Here is an 18,430-nt window from a genome sequence, read left to right on the forward strand (position 1 = left end):
GCGCCCCGCAAAGCCTCGCTCTCCCGTGGCCCGCACCGATCCCCGCACGGACGGTGCCTCTCCGCACCCGCTCTCACGGCCGCGTCCGCCCGCACCGCGCGTGACTCCGCGCCCGGCGCCCACTGCAGAAATTTCGGAAGGAAACGGTGGCAGTCGTTCATTGTTAACATTTGATTTATTTAAAGTCCTTAACTGCAAATGATCAAAAAACCATACTTCACGCGTTAAATTCTCAGTTATCGTTTTAAATCAAAATATTTTTTTTCAATTACAATCACATTTATAAAATTAACAAAAAATTCTTAAATTCACGTGTAATTCTTTTTACTGTCATTTAAAGCAATTTCCAGCTGTAAAGAAAGAAAAAAAAATATAAACCATGCAATAAATTAAGGACATTGAGACAGCGAACAGGAATAATAATAAAACCCGTCTGGCTATGCTAACACCGTGTAAAACTGTGGAAAGTGCATTAACACTGGATGAAACAAGCTAATGATGGCGATAATTAAACGGCCACAAAAATGATGGGTGTGTAATGTATTAAACGAGGTGGGAAAGGGGAGAGGAAGGGCTCTCCTCTGTTCCTGGCGCTGGTGTGAGGGCCAGCGCCTCCCGGGAAGGCGATAACCTTGTTTTCAGTCCATAGCTCCGCTGGTACGCGACGAAGAGACTTTAAATTAAATAAGCATGTCATCCACACGTCGGCGAGAGTGCCTGAGGAACGAGAACCTTCAGTAACAGATGGGAAAGAAAAAAATCCAACTGGCTGTGACCTCTTGTAACTTTATATTACATCCCAAGACAGGTAACACTTGGAAAAAAATATAGGAAGGTTTGGGGGGGGTCTGTCCCGACCCCGGGCTGCAGCTGGCCGGGGTGCGGGGTGCGGCTGTCCGAGCCGGAGGTTTGTTTTGCAAGTATCAAAAGGATGATCCGAGAGAGCAAACAGTCCTCTTGTTGCTTAGAGATTCTTTTAGTGTGTTGCTACTTCACAGCAGTATTGTCCTTCAAAGCCTTCTTAATTAAAAAAAAAAAAAAAAAAAAAAAAAAAAAAGCCTTAAATCTCTACTCGCTTCTTCATCTCCGTATTGGTAAAGTATTGCCACATACCTGTAAACTTACATGAGATTATAGAGCGGGGCGGGGGGCGGAAAGCACAACGAGTAGTTTACAAGCTCACCCATTTTTCTCCTTTTCAATGACACCCTGCGGGGCGCGGGGCATATGTACAGCGGGGGGGATGCGGGACAGGGACAGCGCACGGCCATCGGGAAGTAACAGTCCTGTGCACGGCGTGCGGCCCGAGACAGCGAGCTACGAGGTGTTGAGCACGGGTCTGGAGTATACCCCCTGGTAGTAGGAGGGCTCCAGCGCCGAGGGCTCGATGCTGCCGCGGGCCGCCATGGAGCCGCCGCCCAGGGGCAGCCCGCCGGGGATGGCGGCCCCGTACGAGGAGTACTGCAGCGCCTGCTCGTAGGCTTTGAAGTCCAGCTTGTGCTGCTGCTCCGAAGAGGACATGAGGTTGTTGATGGAGAACGGGTGGTTGAAAGAGTAGTGGGGGTCCCCTTTGAGGTGCAGCTGGGGTTCGTGGGCCAGGGAGTGCGGGGGATGCGGGACGGATGCCAGGGCGGGCACGGAGCCGAGCGAGGAGGCGGCGGCCGGGGCCGAGGGCTTCAGTTCGGTGCTCGGGCCGCTGTGGTCCATGGGCTGGGGGCTGGCGGCCGGGTTGGGGCCGGGCAGGGGGGCGGCGGCGTCGGGCTGCGCCGCTTTTCCGTGGGCGCGGGGCAGGGGAGAGCCGGAGCCCGAGGCGGACGTCTGGTCCTTGCGGCCCTCCGACGTGGCCTTGCCGCCCGCCGGCTTCTCGCACTTGAAGCGCTTCTGGCGGCGGAGGTAGCAGCCGTTCTCGAACATGTTGCCGGAGTCGGGGTGGAGGGTCCAGTAGGAGCCCTTGCCGGGCTTATCGGGGGAGCGAGCCACTTTGACGAAGCAGTCGTTGAAGGAGAGCGAGTGGCGGATGCTGTTCTGCCAGCGCTGCTGGTTCTGTCGGTAGTACGGGAAGAGGTCCATGATCCACTGGTAGATCTCGCTCAGCGTCAGCATCTTGCTGGGCGCCTGCTGGATGGCCATGGTGATGAGAGAGATGTACGAGTAGGGCGGCTTGGCGTGCGGGTAGCTCCGTTTGAAGCTCTTGGCGTCCCGCGTGCGGCCGAGGTTGGACTGCGAGTAGGCCATGGGGCTGACGCAGGGGTTCATGCCGCCGTAGGGGCCCAGTCCGTTCATGGCGGCCGGCTGCCCCGACATGGCGCCCAGCCCTCCGGGGCTCAGCGCCGCGCCCATGGCCGCCACGCCGGCCGTCATCCCGTTCACTGCGCCCGCAGAGCCCGCCGGCATGGCGGCCACCGCTCCGGGGCTCAGCCCGGCTCCCAGCCCCGTGTTGGCGTAGGACATGTTGAAGGAGCCGGACGTCATGTTGCCGCTGGTCGTCATGGTGTTCATGCTCATGTAGGTGTTCATGGTGTTCATAGAGCCCAGCCCCGAGTTCATGTTGCTCACGGGCACCGAGGAATAGGCCTAGGGCAGCGAGACGAGAGAGGGTTAGCATGGAGCCCGGCACCGCGGAGCCTCCGAACCCGCCCAGGACCATTGCCGAGAGCCCGAATCCTCGTGACGGGAACGGAGAGAGACCGTTCTGTGCCGCCGAGCCCAGCTCCGGCACCGTGGGCCCCCAGCTCGGCTGCCCGAGTGCTGCTGGGCTCTGCGGCTCCGTGTCCCGTGTTTGAATCCGTCCGATTACTGCAATCTACGGGCGCACGCCGGTGTGCCAGGGAAAACTTTCCCGAAATAACCGCACGAAGCTCTCCCTCCGCGCTGATGTATATTTCTGTTCCTACAGATAATGTCTTGTCACAAAAAAAAAAAAAACTATTTGGGGAAAAAAAAAAAATCATCAGCTCTGCCTGCACATCATACCTATGGAAAGCTGCCCCTGTTCGCATTTCCGAGTCGGGCTTAAAGTTCAAACCCACCACCCCAGCCTTTCCGAAGCACGCCGAGCTCCTGCTGCACTGGATTCTCTGTAGCCGCCAACGTGGGGTATTGCAGCCCAATCTCTCCGCTCTGCTCTCATAAAATGCAGAACCTGGAGCCCCAAAATGTGCCTTCCGGGTCCGCATCTGACTTCACATGAGGGAGAAGGGCTCTGCGAAATGCGTTCCCGTTCACCTCGAACAAAGGCAACGCGGCCGAGGAAAGGTTGTTAGATGCGGGTTAAGCGCTCGGTAACATTCCCCATTATTCCCTACAAATTCCACGAGCTTCTCAATGCGGTTTGAATTTGGAGGATCTCTGTAACTATTCGAGAGGGCTCAACGCGGCGGGGCTCCCACCTCACACCCAAACAGCGATTCCAGTTCAATAGCACGGGAGGAGAAAAGAGCGGGGCTAAAAAACAGCAAAAGGGCAGGTCATGTAACTTAAGGTGCGTGGACAACAAGCGTGGCGAGGAAAAACCAGCGCGGTACTGACACCCCACGGGGATGCTCCCGTTTTCTGTGAGCTGTCCCCGCTGAGGGGGTGGCAGCGAGGTGACAGTGGCGTGGCAACGGGTGGCTGTGGGGTGACACAGCGCTGTGCGGCCCTGCAGGCGTGGGGACGGCGCCGTGTCCGGGTGCGCTGATGCAATGCCGGTGTGCACCTCGCGGCTCCCGCACTTCCTTAAAGCGGCTCCTGCCCGGGCACAGCTCCCGGTTCTTCCGCGGTGGTGCCCCGCTGCCTTCCTCCGCGGACCCCCGCAGAGGCCAGGCTATACCGGGGTCTGGATCACGGCGCTCCCCGGCCCTCTCCTAACAGCCTTCGAGCCGCTCCTCTCGCACCACGCCGGAGCACGGGGGGGGCCCGGAAGCGGCTGCCGGGTGCCGCGGGTCGGCGGCGGGCGGCCGGGCCGGGCCCCCTCCGGGTTCCCCGGCCGCTCTCCGCAGCGCCGCCCGCCGGTATCTGGGCAGTAGCGCCCACCGCGGGCGGGCTGTCTCGCAAAATCCGAAAAAACGGCGATTTATTCTTTTTTTCTTCCTTTCTTTTCTCTCGGCTCTAACAGGTGAGGCCCCGGCGGCAGCCAGCAGCGTGGAGCCCCAAGGGAGGGGGGGGGCGTGGGGAGTGTGCTGCCCTCGGCCCGGCGCGCCCTGTGCCCGTGCCATATGCTGTGGGGAGCGGGACGGCAACGCGGCGGTCCCCTGCTCCGAGCCAGGAGTTCTCTGGGGTGAGCTCAGTCCTGCCCCCAGCCCCTCCAGTTCTCCTGCGGGCGGTGCGGAGCTCCTCGGGGCGGCTTGGCCGAGGAGAGACACGATAGCGCTGGCGGGAGCCGCAGAGCGAAGCAATCCCCCCTCTCGCTGTCCCCCTCAGCACCCCAGCCCTTCCCAGCCCCCTCTCCTCCCCCTCGGAAGGACAGCGGACCCAGGGCTCGCTCACCTCCTGCGTGTCGGCGTAGTAGCTGTTCCAGTCGCTGGTCTCATGCCCTTCCATTTTCACAGTCCCTAACATTATGGAACCAACCTGCCCGGTGTAACCATCCAGCCCTCTTGCAAGCGAGCGACGGGTGGCAGGAAAAGAGCCCAGGAGGCCGACCTAGCAGGAAGCCAGCTCCCAGGAGGGGCGGGAGTGCCGAAATCGCCTCTATAATGAAGTCAAAAAGGAGGCAGGGAGCGGTGCGGGGCGAGACAGTCGAGAAAGTGAGGAAGTGCCGGCTGGGATGTGAGTGGAGTTGAGCTGATGTGGATCTTACGTCGCACAAAGTACCCTCCTCCTTCTCTCCCCATTTGTCCGCCTCACAAAGGCGTTCGCACCTACAAAGCCGGAGATGCACCTGCCAGCGAGGCAGCTCCCCTCGCCTGCGGCTCCCCTCGGGGCGGCACTTTATTTGCAAAGCGGCGTAATTGGTTTAAGCTTGCGGGGAAAGAAGGAGAGACGGAGGTGGGAGAGGGGAGGGAGGAAGTTCCCCCTCATAGACGGACAGGACAAGCTCTAGGAGGGCTCACTGGAAATGAAATGAGGTAGATAAGGGAAGGGCAGCCCCCTCTGTTTGAATAGAATACTAAAGGCCATCCAGCCCTAAAACCCCGAGATTAGGGGCCATATTTATTGAAATCCAGTAGATGCTCCTCTAACCAAATGGCAGGGAAGTCCTCGCACGCTCCCCCTGTTCCTCCCGTCGAGGCACCGGGGCTCGATCCGGGTCCCCGAGCCCTCAGCCCCGCGGAGCCTTCCACCCGTGAGTGTGACGGTGACGGCGATGGTGATACCTCTTTCTTGGTGTCTTACTTTTAGAAACTCTATGAGTCACCACGCTGAGCGGTAACACTCTAGACACCCAATAAATGCGGCCAGAGACTCGAATGTGGATCCACCGAGGTCAGCCTCCGCCTGACAAACACCAGGTGAGTCACTGGAACCATTTTATTTCTTTCCTGGCAAAAGCCTCCAGGCCAGAAGGCTGTTTGAGAGCCTTGGGGAGCCTTCTCTGGGGCCGGGCATCCTGGAAGCACCCCCTGCCTTCTTCCCAGGTTCTCTTGCGGAAGAAGGAGAATCTGCATAGGCTGGAGGGCGAAAAGGGGTTACAAGATAAAGTAAATAGACATTGGACAAAGCTCTTTAAAGTATGGATGCAGGGAACCTCAGTCTTCACAGATGGATCTAACACGCTCCCATTCTGTCCCTGCCCTGCCCGGCTCTTCAAGCTTATGCCAAGACCGCCGACAGTTCCTGGGTTTCTTGCCTTGTGCATTTTCGTTCCCAGCGACATTTATCATCTGATAGCGAAAAAAAAAAAAAAAAAAAGTAAACAAACCCAGAAACAAAAATAAAACACACACACACACGCCAACGAAGCAAAACGTAAAACCCCAAACTCAAGTAGCTATTCGTGGAATGGCAATTTGAAGGGGAAATATGGTTGTTGGGATTTTGAAAACCCTTTGAAAACCCTAGGCAAATGACACAAAATACAATGCCTGGATCCGATTTTTTTCCTGGCGTATTTATCACTCAGCTCCCGGTGCTCCCACACCAGTGTGTCCTCCAAGGCTCTGCGAGGATGTCACCACCACAAAAACGTTTTTTAAAAGAAGTTTATCATATAGAGTCCCGAGACCGAAATTCCAAGTTATAGGTTGTCTCCTCCTCGAGAACAATGTTTTAACTTGTCCTCTGAGTTTTCTGCTCTCCCTTTCTTTGTTCTTTCCCTCCTGTTGCCCCCCCCCCCTCCCCTTTTTTTTTTTTTTAATTTAAATCTGGGAACAGAATTAAGTCAGATCCCTGAAACAGACGCAAACCTGGAATAACCCAGCGAGAAAAGGAGATGAGAATGTGTCTTCAAGGAAACAAAATTAAAAAGATAAAAGCATTGAGTTAAACTTCTCCTCTCAAGTGGTCAAACTACACAAATGGAAATTGGATCAAAACCCAGAGGAAAATCTAACAGATACTCAAATTGCGGTCTTTATGTATGCAGCCTCTCTCTTTCCCTAGTGGAAACAGTTTGAACACAGAGACCCTTCGGTACCGGCTCGCTCATCCCGGTGCTCCGGCTCCGTTCAAAGCCTCCCAAAGGAAGGGAGGGCTCCGTCAGCCCGCTGCCCGCCGCAGGGTGACCTCGGGGCGGTGCTGCCGCTTCCCAGCACGGCCCCGCGGGAGCAACGCCCGGCGGGACGCGGGCAGCCTGTTCAGGGCTCGCCGTGTGCCGGGAGGGGAGCAGGCACGGACCCCACGGGCGGCACGTAGCTCTACGCTGGGGCACGCGCTGAGTCGCGCTGACAGTGCCGTGCCGAGCCGTGCCGAGCGGTGCGCGGAAGCCGGGGTTGTGCAAAGCCGCAGCGCCTCCTGTTGTCCGGCCGCGGCTTACTGCTCCTAACGTTGCCCCTGAAGGTGAGACTCAGGCAGGCGGTCTGTTATCTTCTTAGAGAGCGTTTCAGCTCGTTGCACAGATGGATCAGCGCGCCTCAGGCGCTGACAGCCGCTCCTGGAAATCCCCCTCCAGCCCCGGCGGCCGGAAGCCTCCCGTGTGCGCAGCGGCGGAGCGCGGCGGTGCGGTGCTTCCCGTCGGGCCGGGGCTCAGCGCCGTGAGGGATGCGCGGGGAAACCGGCTCGACGGGACCGTGTCCTTCCGCAGCCCTCGAGGGGAAGGGAGAGCAGGGCTCTGCGGGGATGGAGGACATAGAAAGACTTCTGCCATTCTAGCCGTTAGAACGGTAATCCCGGCCCCAGAGCCTTTCCCCGAATCTCGTTAGAGCAGTGCCGTTTTGCCGGTTTCTCATCAAGCTGTACCTGCTACATCTTTTTTTCGCCCGTAGGATGGCACCAGGGCCGGCACCGCGCGGGAACTCCGCACAAACCGGGAGCCCCGGCCCCGCGCTGCACGGGCACTGACCCACTCGCGGGATGGGAAATGGAATAGGCGAGAGCGATCATTTTTACTTCAAGGGGCGGATGGGACAGCGCTACTTTAATCCGCTCCTGCGTAAGAGCTCCTTTTCCTCTCGAAGAGGCAGCTCTTCTGTTCAACTTGTAGGGTCTTGTTTGATTATTTCCAGTGGACGGGAACCTCTCGGCAGCGTCCGTGCGGGGCAGGTTACAATCTCGGGAAGGAACCTCGAGACTGCATCAGAATGCCTTCCCTGTTCATCGCTGTTCGGCCACCTTTCCATTTCCCCGGCTCTGACTCCTGCCCACCCATCCCTTCCGGCGGTAGGAAACTCCCGTTCCACCCGTTTCCGACCTGGAATCCCCCCTCCACGTAAAAGTGAACACAGGAATCGTGTGCGAACCGCGCCGGTGCCCGCAGCCGGATGGAAGCCCCGGGACGCTGTCAGCGGCGGCCGGCGGCAGCCCCGCACCGAGGGACGCACCGTGCAGCCCCTGCCGGACTCTGCCTCCCCTTCTTCACCCGCCCTGAGCCGCAGGGCCGCCCTCCGGCCACAACCCCGCCGGTACGGAGCTCCCACTCGTACCGGAGCCGCCCGGGGTCTCATGCATGGAGCACGTAGCCTTCCACGAGGCCCCCAAGGACGTTGCAGCAGCGACTTGACGCTGCTGGATTTTGTTTTATTTCATTTTATTTATCTTTGTTATCTATTATTTTGTTACTCTGTTTCAATTTATTTCCTTTCTTTTCATTTCTCTCTCTCTTTATTTTTCTTTACATTTCCTTATAATCCATTACTTTTCTTTTTTCAGGCATCATTCAGCACACAGGTAGTGACTTGATACGCTCCTGACACAGAAAAAAATACGTTGCCTACACCCGAAAGCCCTCGCATATCACAGCCCAATTAAAGGAGAAAGAAGCACAAATAACGAAATGAAAAGCTACACATAACCTACTGTCCGACGGCCGCAGAAATCACAGTAAGAAGCCCCTGGGTTTGGATTACTTTTTCTTCAGTGCAACAGTATAGTTCTTAAGCAGGTAAATCACACGCCGGTGTATTCAGTCACTTCATTTTTGTTAATAGGGCTGGCTGTGGGCTTGCAGAACTTGAGCTAGCAGGATGCCCACCCAGCTGTGTATTGTTGGCAAAGTCTGTTTTTCTCTTCATAAAAATAAATGCATTTCACGCTTCTCACTTGAATCAAGAAGAGCTATATTGTATGCATTTCAATTAGTGGCTGTATTATTTATGTTATATTTCCTGAAACGTGAGTGGCAATGCTTCTGACGCTTATTTCAATCAGTGTGCCAATTCTGCAGCCACTGTCCCTTTTTGAAAGTTTTGTTTGCAAATTTTTTAAAAACTGTTTTTTATTTCAAAGTAACTGCAGTAATAAGGCACAAAAGAAGCAATATCAGAAGAGATGGGACTACGCATAGATAAATATACTTAATTGGCACCCAGCTTGTAGAGTTTCACCTGAATAGAAAAATTATTTTTTTAAATAATTTTTTTAAATAAAACATGCACAGACTTCTGCAACACACATATAAGGAATAAAGAAATCAAAATCTGCACAGTTAGTCTACTAAAATCAGTATCAGACACACTTTTGTGTAGAACCTAGAACTTAGAGAGTGACTTTGTGGACCACTGTCTGTCCATCTTTTCCAATATTATCTGCTGATTGAACAAAAAGTATTTTCATACCCCATGAATCTTCAAGCACTGCAATGAGTTCTCTGGGACAATATCTATTTCCCTGATATAAACCAAATATTGCTGTACTGGTCAACTGATGCAGAGCTGATCAGCGACTTGGGATATTCATGTCAACAGAAACACATCATTTCTTCTGTGAACTGACCTGCCTATGCAGAAGATTGAATTGGCAACCTGGATTTAGCACCACATTTTTAATTTTTTAATTCGTATTTTCCTTACCTAAAAATAAATAAATGAAATAAAAGATTATTTTCCCTTCTCTGTGTCTACAGTAGTTTTACAGAAGATAGAGAGCAGTATCCACTATAAATAGCTTCCTTGACTGCCTTCAGCTCTGAAGAATCAAATGTATAAAATCAAGGCTGGCTTACTTAAAGTCCTCCCCAGAGAGGAGTTCTGCAGTGTTACTTGGCTTGCACTTCTTAGAACACAAATTAATTCTGTCTGTATTAACGGCACTTTTTTTTGAGCTGCGTTAACAAGGACACCCGGAAACTGTGGGATATATGGCAGTGTGTGATCACATACATACAGAAACACTTTGGCCATTTTCTCCATCATGGGACATGCATGATATCCTATGATGTCCTGAAAAAGGACGCACAGAGGCCCTACATAACAATGTCCCATGGTTGTACACTGTACATTGAAAGTGAGACTGGAAACAGCCTGAAATCATAAGCAAGACTTGTAAAATAGGACAGTCAACTCACTTTTATGGGAAAGTAGAGGGTGATCTGGATTCAGGAGCATTTTGGGACTCCTCAGGGGCAGCGGTTGTTCAGCAGTTTGGAGAGTGGCTGGCTCGCCCAGCAGTTGGTCTGAGCTTCAGCTGCTGCTTCAGGCATTTCAGGGGTGAATCTCCCTGCTGAGCAGATTTAAAGGAATGGCAACAGGAAGGTCACTTTGCTCACCACATGCCTTCCCTTCTGCCTCCACACAGACTCTGCTCTCTGTGCAACTACTGGCGAGACAAGGAGAGCCAGGTTGGGCAGATGCAATTCATTCCTCCTCCACCCTTCCCCAGGCAATGAGGCAGGTGTCTGAATATTCCTGAAGTTCATGTGGTTTCAGGGTTACTCCTTTTTAGGTAGTTCCTTAAGGTGGGATGACTGGGAGAGAATCCAGCGCTGCTTTCCTTCATCTCCTCCAAAGAGGAACTTAGTCTTCCAGCCTTCATTGCTATTTCCTGTTATCTGTTGAACTTACAATCTTTTGCCTTTTTTTCAGGACCAATACCAAGGAATGTTCTGTTCACTACTCACTCTGTGTTCTTTTTTAACCTTTCCCTTAGATACAACAGAAACTTCAGCCTCTGCAGATCTCTCTTTTTACCCCTTGCAGGACATGTCCTTTTGCTGAAGAAACTGAGCAGATGTGAAAATTTTTCTTGTGATTAAGTGGGATTTCTATGTTCCCTAATGCTGACACTCCAGCTGTGAAACCTACGAGATCTACAAACACACAGACTTGTATCTTCCTATATATCCACAGTCAAGCTGCTGTCCTAAGAGAAAAGAGGAGTTGGACAGGAATAGGGGTCTGGAAAACCTGCTGTTTTCTAATATTAACTGAAAGACAGTGGAGAACAGAGATAATATGATAAAATTTTAGAACTTAAGCAAGTAAAGGGCTGAACCCAACAAAGACTTTGGCAGGTGCTTTGCTGCCAAAGTAATTTATCCGTTTATTGCTTACAGCCCTTTTTAAAGCCAGGAGTGCCTCTGACCTTGTGCCTATAATAAAGGCTGTGAGTGATGGGTTGCTAGAAGAAACTCATGTAATTTCTCTTGGGCTCTATAATAAAATGGCACATAACTGAAAATATTACAGTATCATCATACCAAAAAATAAACCTGGGATTCATGATCACTCAAGACGACCTGATTTTATCATTTCAAGTATAGTTGAAAACGAAAAGGTTCCGTCTTGTTTTCATCTTCTTATTGCATTTTATTTTCAATTATAAGGGATACATCATTATTTAAATAAAGTCTTTCAATTGTGTGGAGGGAAGCAAAGCTCAAAATCATAGGAGGAAGAAAAAATTTAACTACTTTTTCTGGCTTAGTACCAGCAAGTACAGATATCACACAATCACAGTGGAGATTAGTAGGGGCTGGGTGTGCGTATTTGTAATGCGTCAAAGAGAGGATATAGTGATTAGAAGCATGACGATGCTTTCAACACTCACAGAGGGATTGAATGTATGATTTATAATACTAATTCTGCAAAACCTTTCTATGCTTGTGCTTACTGCTCAAGGGATTCAGCATGGATTGATCACTGAAAAAAAAAAGGTGTTTTCTTCAGCTCAGCTGGATCAAACTCTTGCAACTAATCAAAAGCCTTTTCAGTATTGACACTGTCTGATCTAAGAGATTACTTGCCACCTACCTGTTTACTCCATTGTTCTGCTGCAGATTATCGTTCCCACAGTGCAATTGTCAGAAAAGTTTGTTCTGTGTCCACAGTGGCAATACTTCACTGATCGGCATTTTAGCTGATAATCATTTGATTTTCTCTGAGTATTTATGGCCATTTAAAAAATATATGTGTCGGAAACATTAAAACAAAGATGTTGATGCCCTTAAAGAGCAAGCAGTAACCCATAATCTGAGGATACGTATCCTTGATTTACCAGTTACTGCAAATCAGAAACACAGACTCACTTATGGGTCAGCCACCGATTCTACAAGGGCAATTTGGAAAGTCACTCAAATTCTACATGTCCTAGTTCCTGGGCTCTGAAATGGTATACTGGACACTGATAAGTAGCCTTGAATGAGTGAGTCCCATTTTGAGGCAGGGCACGCTTTGGCTGTACCAAAGGGAGATCAAGAGCACTCAGAAGGGCTGCTGAGGATTTATGCTTTTTCAGGTGAAAAGGTTTTCACAGCCAGCTGCAGCTGGATGCTAAGGTGAGGCTCAGCCTCTAGTGGCTATCTGGGTGTAAACCACAGAACTAACAACATAGTTCTGCCCTTACTTGCCTTTCCTTTAAGTGATTGCTATTTAGCTTCACAGGAACTCTTTCTGGCATTGCTGGGCAGCACATACCAAGTTGTACATATTTCATGTGCTTTCTGCTGCCCCGATTCACAACTGCCTAGATCAAGATGGCTTCCAGAGAGCACAATGCTTACTCCTGATTTCATGTTTGCATCCTCCCAAAGCCTGGGGGAAATGCCGTCAGTGTCTCACTCCAGCTTGAAATTGTATCATGGCAAATGTGTGCACCAGGGTGTGGACTCAGATGATAAATGAGAAAAGAAGCTGCACTTTCTGACCTTTTTCCAATCAACAAAAACAATTTTTAATAACTGCTTTTCTTCCTAGAAAGAAAAAAAAAAAAACTTATCTGTAACATTTATGGACAAATAACCTTACGTGATATTAGAAAGCTTAGTGATCTGGTAAGGCCTAATTAAAATAAATAATAATAATGTGCACCAAGGAATAAAATTGCAGAAGGTTTTCCAAAGCTTTCTCAGTATAAGGATTCATCTGCTTATTAAATTTTGGACTTTGCATGCTACATAGATGAGGCTTAACCTGTTTAAATAAATACTTCACGTTAATAAAAAAAAGAGAACCTGCTGGCCTCAAGTGGCACTGTGATTATGAAAGGAGGGGAACATACTAATAATAGTTGGGGAAATGGGAGAAAGATTTCCATGAATTCCTGTGTATCGGGACCCATTGTCATCTCCAGAGCTCAAGCTGAGGGATATACTTACTCCTGGGTTGAATGCTAAGCAAGGTATGGGGCTTAGTAGGTGAAATACATCACATTTTGGATTTAACTTGTCATCAGCCACCCTTGGGTGCTAATTCCCTTTGCTACAAAACTGAGAACCTCAATGCTGTAGCACAGGAAATACTTTTGAACTACTGCTTGAACCTTTCATGCAACTTAACTGCATCCTCCTGTAGCCAGTCCGTGCTTTACTACGAGCAGAGCTGATGAATAGCAGACACAGTAAGATAATACAGCATACTTGTTTTCCAGCTGGACATGACCACTTTACCACAGCTATTAACCTAAAGAAGAAATCCATGCCTAAAGATTTTTTCTCCTTCCTAACATTTCTTTTGATGCAAATACTTCTTGCCATTCAGCAGCTCCTTACTGGAACTTCCTGATGCAAATACCTCTTCACATGCAGGGTTTTTCCTTCCATGTCCCACTGTGACTCCTGCAGAGAGGAGCTGCTCTCAGTAAACCAAATTGCTGGGGCTTCACTGGCTGTGTAACTAGTTTGGAATTGATCTTCTCTTTCGACTCAGAACTACATTAAACTCCTGATCAGGTTTATCTTCAATGAGGAAATTAAACACTTTCATTCCTGTTTAGAACATCTCCAATGGCTTGGACAGGAAGTGGGAATCCTTCCACGTAGAACAAATGCTTTCTATTCCACCCACTCCTCTTCCTGCTATTCTGGTATTGCTGCTAGAGAGCAGGAGAAGCTAAGTAATACTAAATAGATATCGTTCCTAGGGTGTTACATGGCTTTCATCAGTTATCTATCTATAAAAAGAAGAAAACCTACTTTTAATTTGGTTTTAATGTGACTGGCTAATGAGTTTCTAATCTTTAACAAGTCCTTAGGTGCCTCAGGAAGACAAAATTTGGTCACCAAACCTGGTGCAAGGCATGTTGTCTGCAGGAAGTGCATTGGCCATCCCCTTGGGCTCCAGGAATGCAATTAAGAAGGAAAAAAGCTGTAGCTGAAAGCCACAAAGAAAGGAGAGGACAATGGAAGACACTTTTCCATTAGATCAGTAGAGGCTTTTAATCAGTTGCGTGGCTTATTTCAATCCAATCTGTGCCAATAGTTGTGACATCCCCTCGTTATCATACAGGTATTTGGTGATCCAAACAAAAAAAAAAGATTTTATTTTTTACCCACCATGAAAGGCATACTGGTTGCAAACTTAATTTCGTGAAGTGTTACAGCCCAGGGACTTCTGAAAAGCAGGCAGTGCTTTGAGGTGATTGTTAAAGGTCCCCACCAACCCAAGACATCCATGGCTCTGTGAAGCCCATTTTCCCTCTTTATGAGCTGTGAACTGCCTAAGGGCCCCTGTGAGGACCTTGTAGACCTGTACTTTTCACACTTTCCTTTAATTTATGTTTTGCTTTGTTTTGTTTTTTTGGTTCTTTCTTTATCTCACCAGATAATGGTGATTTTTGACACGCGCCATCGTTCCCACAATTCCCCTAAGAGAGCTGTTTCAGACTTCCAGAGGCATTAACGCTGCATAAGATCTGCAAGGAGCCTATCCTGCTAATAACTGACAAAGCTATTGGTGATGGTTAACCAGGCAAACGCAGCTGGGTTTATCTTTTGCGCTCCAGCTGAGCCTCCGACAGCAGGAGTGTGCGCGACTGCGTGGCACGCGCACGTGTCCTCCCCTCCGGTAGGGGGCACTCGCCCCCTGCTGGCCCTCTTGCCTCCCGGTTGCTTGGTTACGGAGCGCGTCCATCCGTACGACGGGAGCGGCGTGGCCCCGTCCGCGGCGCTGGGCGGGGAGAGGCGAGCGGCGGGGTCTTTGGGGGCTCGGGGGCCGTGCTGTGCCTGCTGGATGTGTTTGCGGTGTCGCGGCTGCTGGCGTGTCCTCGTGGGAGGTACTTTTCCCGCTGTGGGGGGGAGAAGAAAGAGGAGGAGGAGGGGGGCTGGCAGGGGCCTGAGGTCACTTGTTTTTGTAGGTGGAAAGCCTTTGTAGTCACTTTAGTAAGCGCAGAGCTTCAGCCTGCCTCGTTTCTTCCTCTGCTGGGACTTTCTGTGCGACTTCTGGTTTATGTTCCCAAAGATAGCAACAATTCTGTTGGTTCCCTTGGTAAAATGGTAGTAACTGTCACTGGTGCTTCCAGTTATATGCATCCGTGTTGGTCTTGATGAAATCCACGGGGATCTCAGCAAAATGCAGTCCTCTTAAAAGGATTGGGTTCTGCACTGGTGTATGAAGTATTTAAGCTCATTTCTGTTTGAGTTTACAGGCTGAGTACTGCAGGAGAGAATCGCTGGAAAACATGAGCACTTTGAACTGAGTTATCTGGAAGAGCTGGCTGTGGTTACAGGAACAGGCTGAGTGCGGGGAATCTCAGTGGGACAGCCTGAAGATCAAATTAGCAATAGTTACTGCTCCTAGAAAGTGAGCGTGTGCAAGATTTAACACCAGGTCAATTGCACTGTTTAAGAATATTATCCTCTCCAGAGGTCAAAGAGTTCACATAAGCCTGCCATGAATATAAATAAAAATATTCCTGATTAATTAATTGCTCAGAAAGTAAGGCTATCCTCTGAAGAAAAATGAAAAAACAAGCTTGTGATCACAGGGTAATGAACCACGGAAATAGAACTCTGAGAGAAGACAGTGATGAGAAAAATCAAAGTTGCTCTGAAAAAGTTAACAGTGAAAATGCCACTCATAGTCATAAAAGTAATGTTGTAAAGCTGCCAGTAATAGCATCGTTTGCAGGTACTGCTAAAAAAATTCCACCTCAGAAGCCAAGACATGGCAGATCTAATTTTCAAACCAGTAACTCCCCGGTCTTGTTAGAAAAGACAAAAGCTGTTAGTAAAGTAAAGGATAGAGCGCGTATGCTACAGGTGAATCCCTACAACTTAAGGAATGATAAAGCTGAAAAAATAGGTACTGTGATTAAAGATAGTGATGAGTTTAGCTCTGCAGATTTAGAGAGAAATGAAAACATTCCCAGGAAGGAAAAATTAACCAGGGAAAGCTGTAAGAAGAGAAGCAAAGAGATTTCAAAACTAAAGCAGCAAGATTTACGTGTTGAATTGGGACGATTGCTGAGAAAAGGAAGCAAGCAGCCAAGTGTGAGGTCTGCTCAGGAACAGTTGGAAGAGGTAAGAGATGTGATTAGACTAGACACTTCAAAAATATATGAGAACTTCCAGCAGAGCAAACCTGAAGAGCCTACTTCCACAGCAGCATTGCCTGTGAAACTGGTTGCAACGTCTGTTGATGAAATAATTGCTTCCCTGCAGTCTACTTCTCCATCTTCCTCAGAACAGATGATCAAAGAACTCCTGGAGAGTGTTCTTGGCCAGAAATGCAACATAAAAATGGAAGTAGGTGAACCAGAACAAGAGCAATATTTTTGTCTTAAGTAAATATTACTTTTATAGGAGTTGTATATTTTTTTTCCAGCTCTTACAACACAAAGCCAGACAAAACAAACAGACACAAACATTAATGTACCATAGAATATTCTCCACTGTTTCTTCTGCCAGATCTTCAATTCCCTTAACATATGAAAATGAGTCAATATCAAAATCTATTAAAACATAAACCCTTTGGGGTGAGAATTGTGTTAGTCTATTTATAGATTAGTACAGCTTTTTCTTTATGCTCTTTCCCCCTTTTTAAGGTGGCATATTCCAGTCTAAGAGATGATGAAGTGCACTAAGTATACCTGAAGCATTGTTCTTTTCAGTTTGGCATATGAAGTCTCAAGAAAATGATTTCATTATTGTAGTTAGGTAGATTGTATCAGCTGTTGTAAGAGTCCCTCACTTACAATAAGAGGCACCAGTAACATCAATATCATAGAAGGCTTTCCTGGATTCTCACCAGAGGGTAGCTCTTTTGTTGTTGCTGGTTTATTTGTTAACTAGTAACTTAGATTCACTAGTAAATTACTCTCAGCTCTTTGTCTTCTCTGAGCAAGAGTAATGGTTTTGTTAGAATGAGCCATTTCACAAGGGCTGAAGCTCATGTTACAAAAACGGCCATCATACTTTGTATGCATGCTAGCTTTTGTTGTGAGGAGGGCTGTGGAATGAATACACTCATATAGGATGCAATACTTACAAGCAGGAACTGCCGTTGCAAGGAATTATATGAAAGACCAATGTGTTTGTGTTTTAGGAAATATTAAAATGCTACCTTTTATGATTACAGAGTATCTTGCACAGAATGTAAGTGTAGTACCTTAATATTCCTTTAATGTGAGATTGATTGTCACTGGTTAGATGTAAGGAAAAAAAAAAGACACAAGAATGTAGAACTGATTTAATTTAATTATGTCTATGAGCAGCAATAGTCTGAAACTGCGTTTCTACTAGATTTATGTCCTATGATTTGATTTACTTTTGTTCTCAGAGCTGTTTGTGTGGCTAAGGTACTAGAATGTCTTTTACTCTGTATATTTTCTGGTGTATGTTTGGGTTGAAATGAGAGAAGCCTTTCCTCAGTGTGGCAGCATTGATATGATCCCTCTTCATTGCTTTACTCTGATTTTAGGAACGTAATAATTTGAGTCTCTTCTCTTGTTAAGTCTGGTTGAAGTTTGCCAAAAGACATGAGAGGATATTGGGAAATGAAGAAGACTAAAGAAAATCCCAGATATGGAAAACCATTTCTTGTTCAACTTACCAAAAAAAAAAAAAGTCATTAGTGTTGTGGTAATTGTGTTGCATTGCTTGTCCTGTCTTACTCATTTACAATCATGTTTTATGTGTTATAGGTAAGATTTTCAAAATCTGGTCTCTGTCAGGTCCTAGTGTTCTTGATTTGAAGTGAACTAAGTTTTCTGTTGTTTGTATTGGGAGTTACTATGCTCTGAGCTTTGAAAGTGATCTCTGTGATAACTAAACATATCAATCAAATTCAAAGTAAAACAAAAGTTGAAACTTGGTGATGACTTTCTGGTCCAGTTGTTAGTTGTTTAGTATTTTTTTTAGATATGAATTTATGGAAAATGAAGATGAATGACACTTACTGATTGCACTTTTTAAATCAAAGGCATTTACAGCTGGCATCTTATGAACTGAAGTGACCTTACAAATAGGATGAGGACTCTAGCAATTCTTTGTTATTATTATGTGTGGTTTGTTTGCTTTAGACTGAGCTTCAAGACTTGTCTTCTCTAATGAAGTAAGGAATATATTATTTTAAATGAAATAGAACAGAACGACTAAAATGAAAACAAGTTTTCAGAATTAAATGTGATTTTTATTCCCTTAAAAAAAAAAAAAGTATCTTATTTTTCATTTTGAGTTAATGACTGGTTAGTATTGATAGTTTGTGCTGTTGCTGTGGAGTCTGAGCATTTTTTTTTTTTTTTCCACTGTGATACAAAGAGCATTACATGGGAAATGGGATGCCAGCTCTGTGGGACGTTAGTACTTAGCCCTGTTTCCTTGGAGGAAATAGGTTATAAATAATTATTCCTACCACGTTTTCTGTTAAAAAGTGAAATGCTTATTATAATCAGAATATCATTTCCAATGCCTGGAGTCACTTTG

The 18,430-nt window shown here is 48.0% G+C and overlaps 3 protein-coding genes across 16 annotated transcripts in view; 2 read left to right on the plus strand and 1 right to left on the minus strand.

Annotated features, from left to right (window-relative positions):
• Positions 1–156: 156 nt before the first annotated feature.
• On the minus strand, positions 157–4,853 carry FOXA1 (forkhead box A1). Of its 3 annotated transcripts, XM_085225257.1 has the most exons (3): positions 4,468–4,853; positions 1,351–2,574; positions 157–1,120 (listed from the first exon to the last, which is right to left on the minus strand). In XM_085225257.1, the coding sequence occupies exons 1-3, from the start codon at positions 4,537–4,539 to the stop codon at positions 1,061–1,063; spliced, it is 1,356 nt and encodes a 451-aa protein (XP_085081383.1). In that variant the 5' UTR covers positions 4,540–4,853; the 3' UTR covers positions 157–1,060. The 3 variants fall into 3 exon arrangements, with proteins under 3 accessions (XP_085081383.1, XP_085081381.1, XP_085081382.1); XM_085225255.1 differs by having other exon boundaries at positions 157–2,574; positions 4,468–4,846; XM_085225256.1 differs by lacking the exon at positions 4,468–4,853 and adding an exon at positions 2,974–4,397 and having other exon boundaries at positions 157–2,574.
• Positions 4,854–5,097: 244 nt separating this feature from the next.
• LOC104911190 (uncharacterized) lies at positions 5,098–9,405 on the plus strand. Of its 2 annotated transcripts, XM_085225260.1 has the most exons (4): positions 5,098–5,432; positions 6,954–7,241; positions 7,344–7,979; positions 8,227–9,405. In XM_085225260.1, exons 1-3 carry the CDS (start codon positions 5,373–5,375, stop codon positions 7,497–7,499), a joined length of 504 nt encoding a protein of 167 aa, XP_085081386.1. In that variant the 5' UTR covers positions 5,098–5,372; the 3' UTR covers positions 7,500–7,979; positions 8,227–9,405. The 2 variants fall into 2 exon arrangements, with proteins under 2 accessions (XP_085081386.1, XP_085081385.1); XM_085225259.1 differs by lacking the exon at positions 5,098–5,432 and having other exon boundaries at positions 6,523–7,241.
• A 5,197-nt stretch (positions 9,406–14,602) lies between these two features.
• Positions 14,603–18,430, plus strand: part of TTC6 (tetratricopeptide repeat domain 6) — a 56,400-nt gene continuing 52,572 nt past the window's right edge. For 3 of the 11 annotated variants that reach the window (XM_085225265.1, XM_085225267.1, XM_085225264.1), the window contains exons 1-2: positions 14,604–14,781; positions 15,154–16,252. In XM_085225265.1, the coding sequence (XP_085081391.1) occupies positions 15,467–16,252 (786 nt within the window). In that variant the 5' untranslated portion in view covers positions 14,604–14,781; positions 15,154–15,466. The other 8 variants (XM_085225266.1, XM_085225268.1, XM_085225269.1 and 5 more) reach the window with 6 other exon arrangements.

This window comes from Meleagris gallopavo, chromosome 5, assembly GCF_905368555.1.
Source record: "Meleagris gallopavo chromosome 5, MGAL_WU_HG_1.1, whole genome shotgun sequence".
Taxonomy (NCBI): domain Eukaryota; kingdom Metazoa; phylum Chordata; class Aves; order Galliformes; family Phasianidae; genus Meleagris; species Meleagris gallopavo.

Coding starts and splice junctions, on each gene's coding strand:
- FOXA1 (XM_085225257.1), bottom strand. CDS start 4,539: ATGTTAGGGACTGTGAAAATGGAAGGGCATGAGACCAGCGACTGGAAC. Junction 2,575..4,467: donor ACTACGCCGACACGCAGGAG/GTGAGCGAGCCC, acceptor TCGCTGCCCTAG/GCCTATTCCTCGGTGCCCGT. Junction 1,121..1,350: donor AGCCCTCCTACTACCAGGGG/GTATACTCCAGA, acceptor ATCTCATGTAAG/TTTACAGGTATGTGGCAATA.
- LOC104911190 (XM_085225259.1), top strand. CDS start 7,432: ATGGGAAATGGAATAGGCGAGAGCGATCATTTTTACTTCAAGGGGCGG. Junction 7,980..8,226: donor CTCCGGCCACAACCCCGCCG/GTACGGAGCTCC, acceptor TTCTTTTTTCAG/GCATCATTCAGCACACAGGT.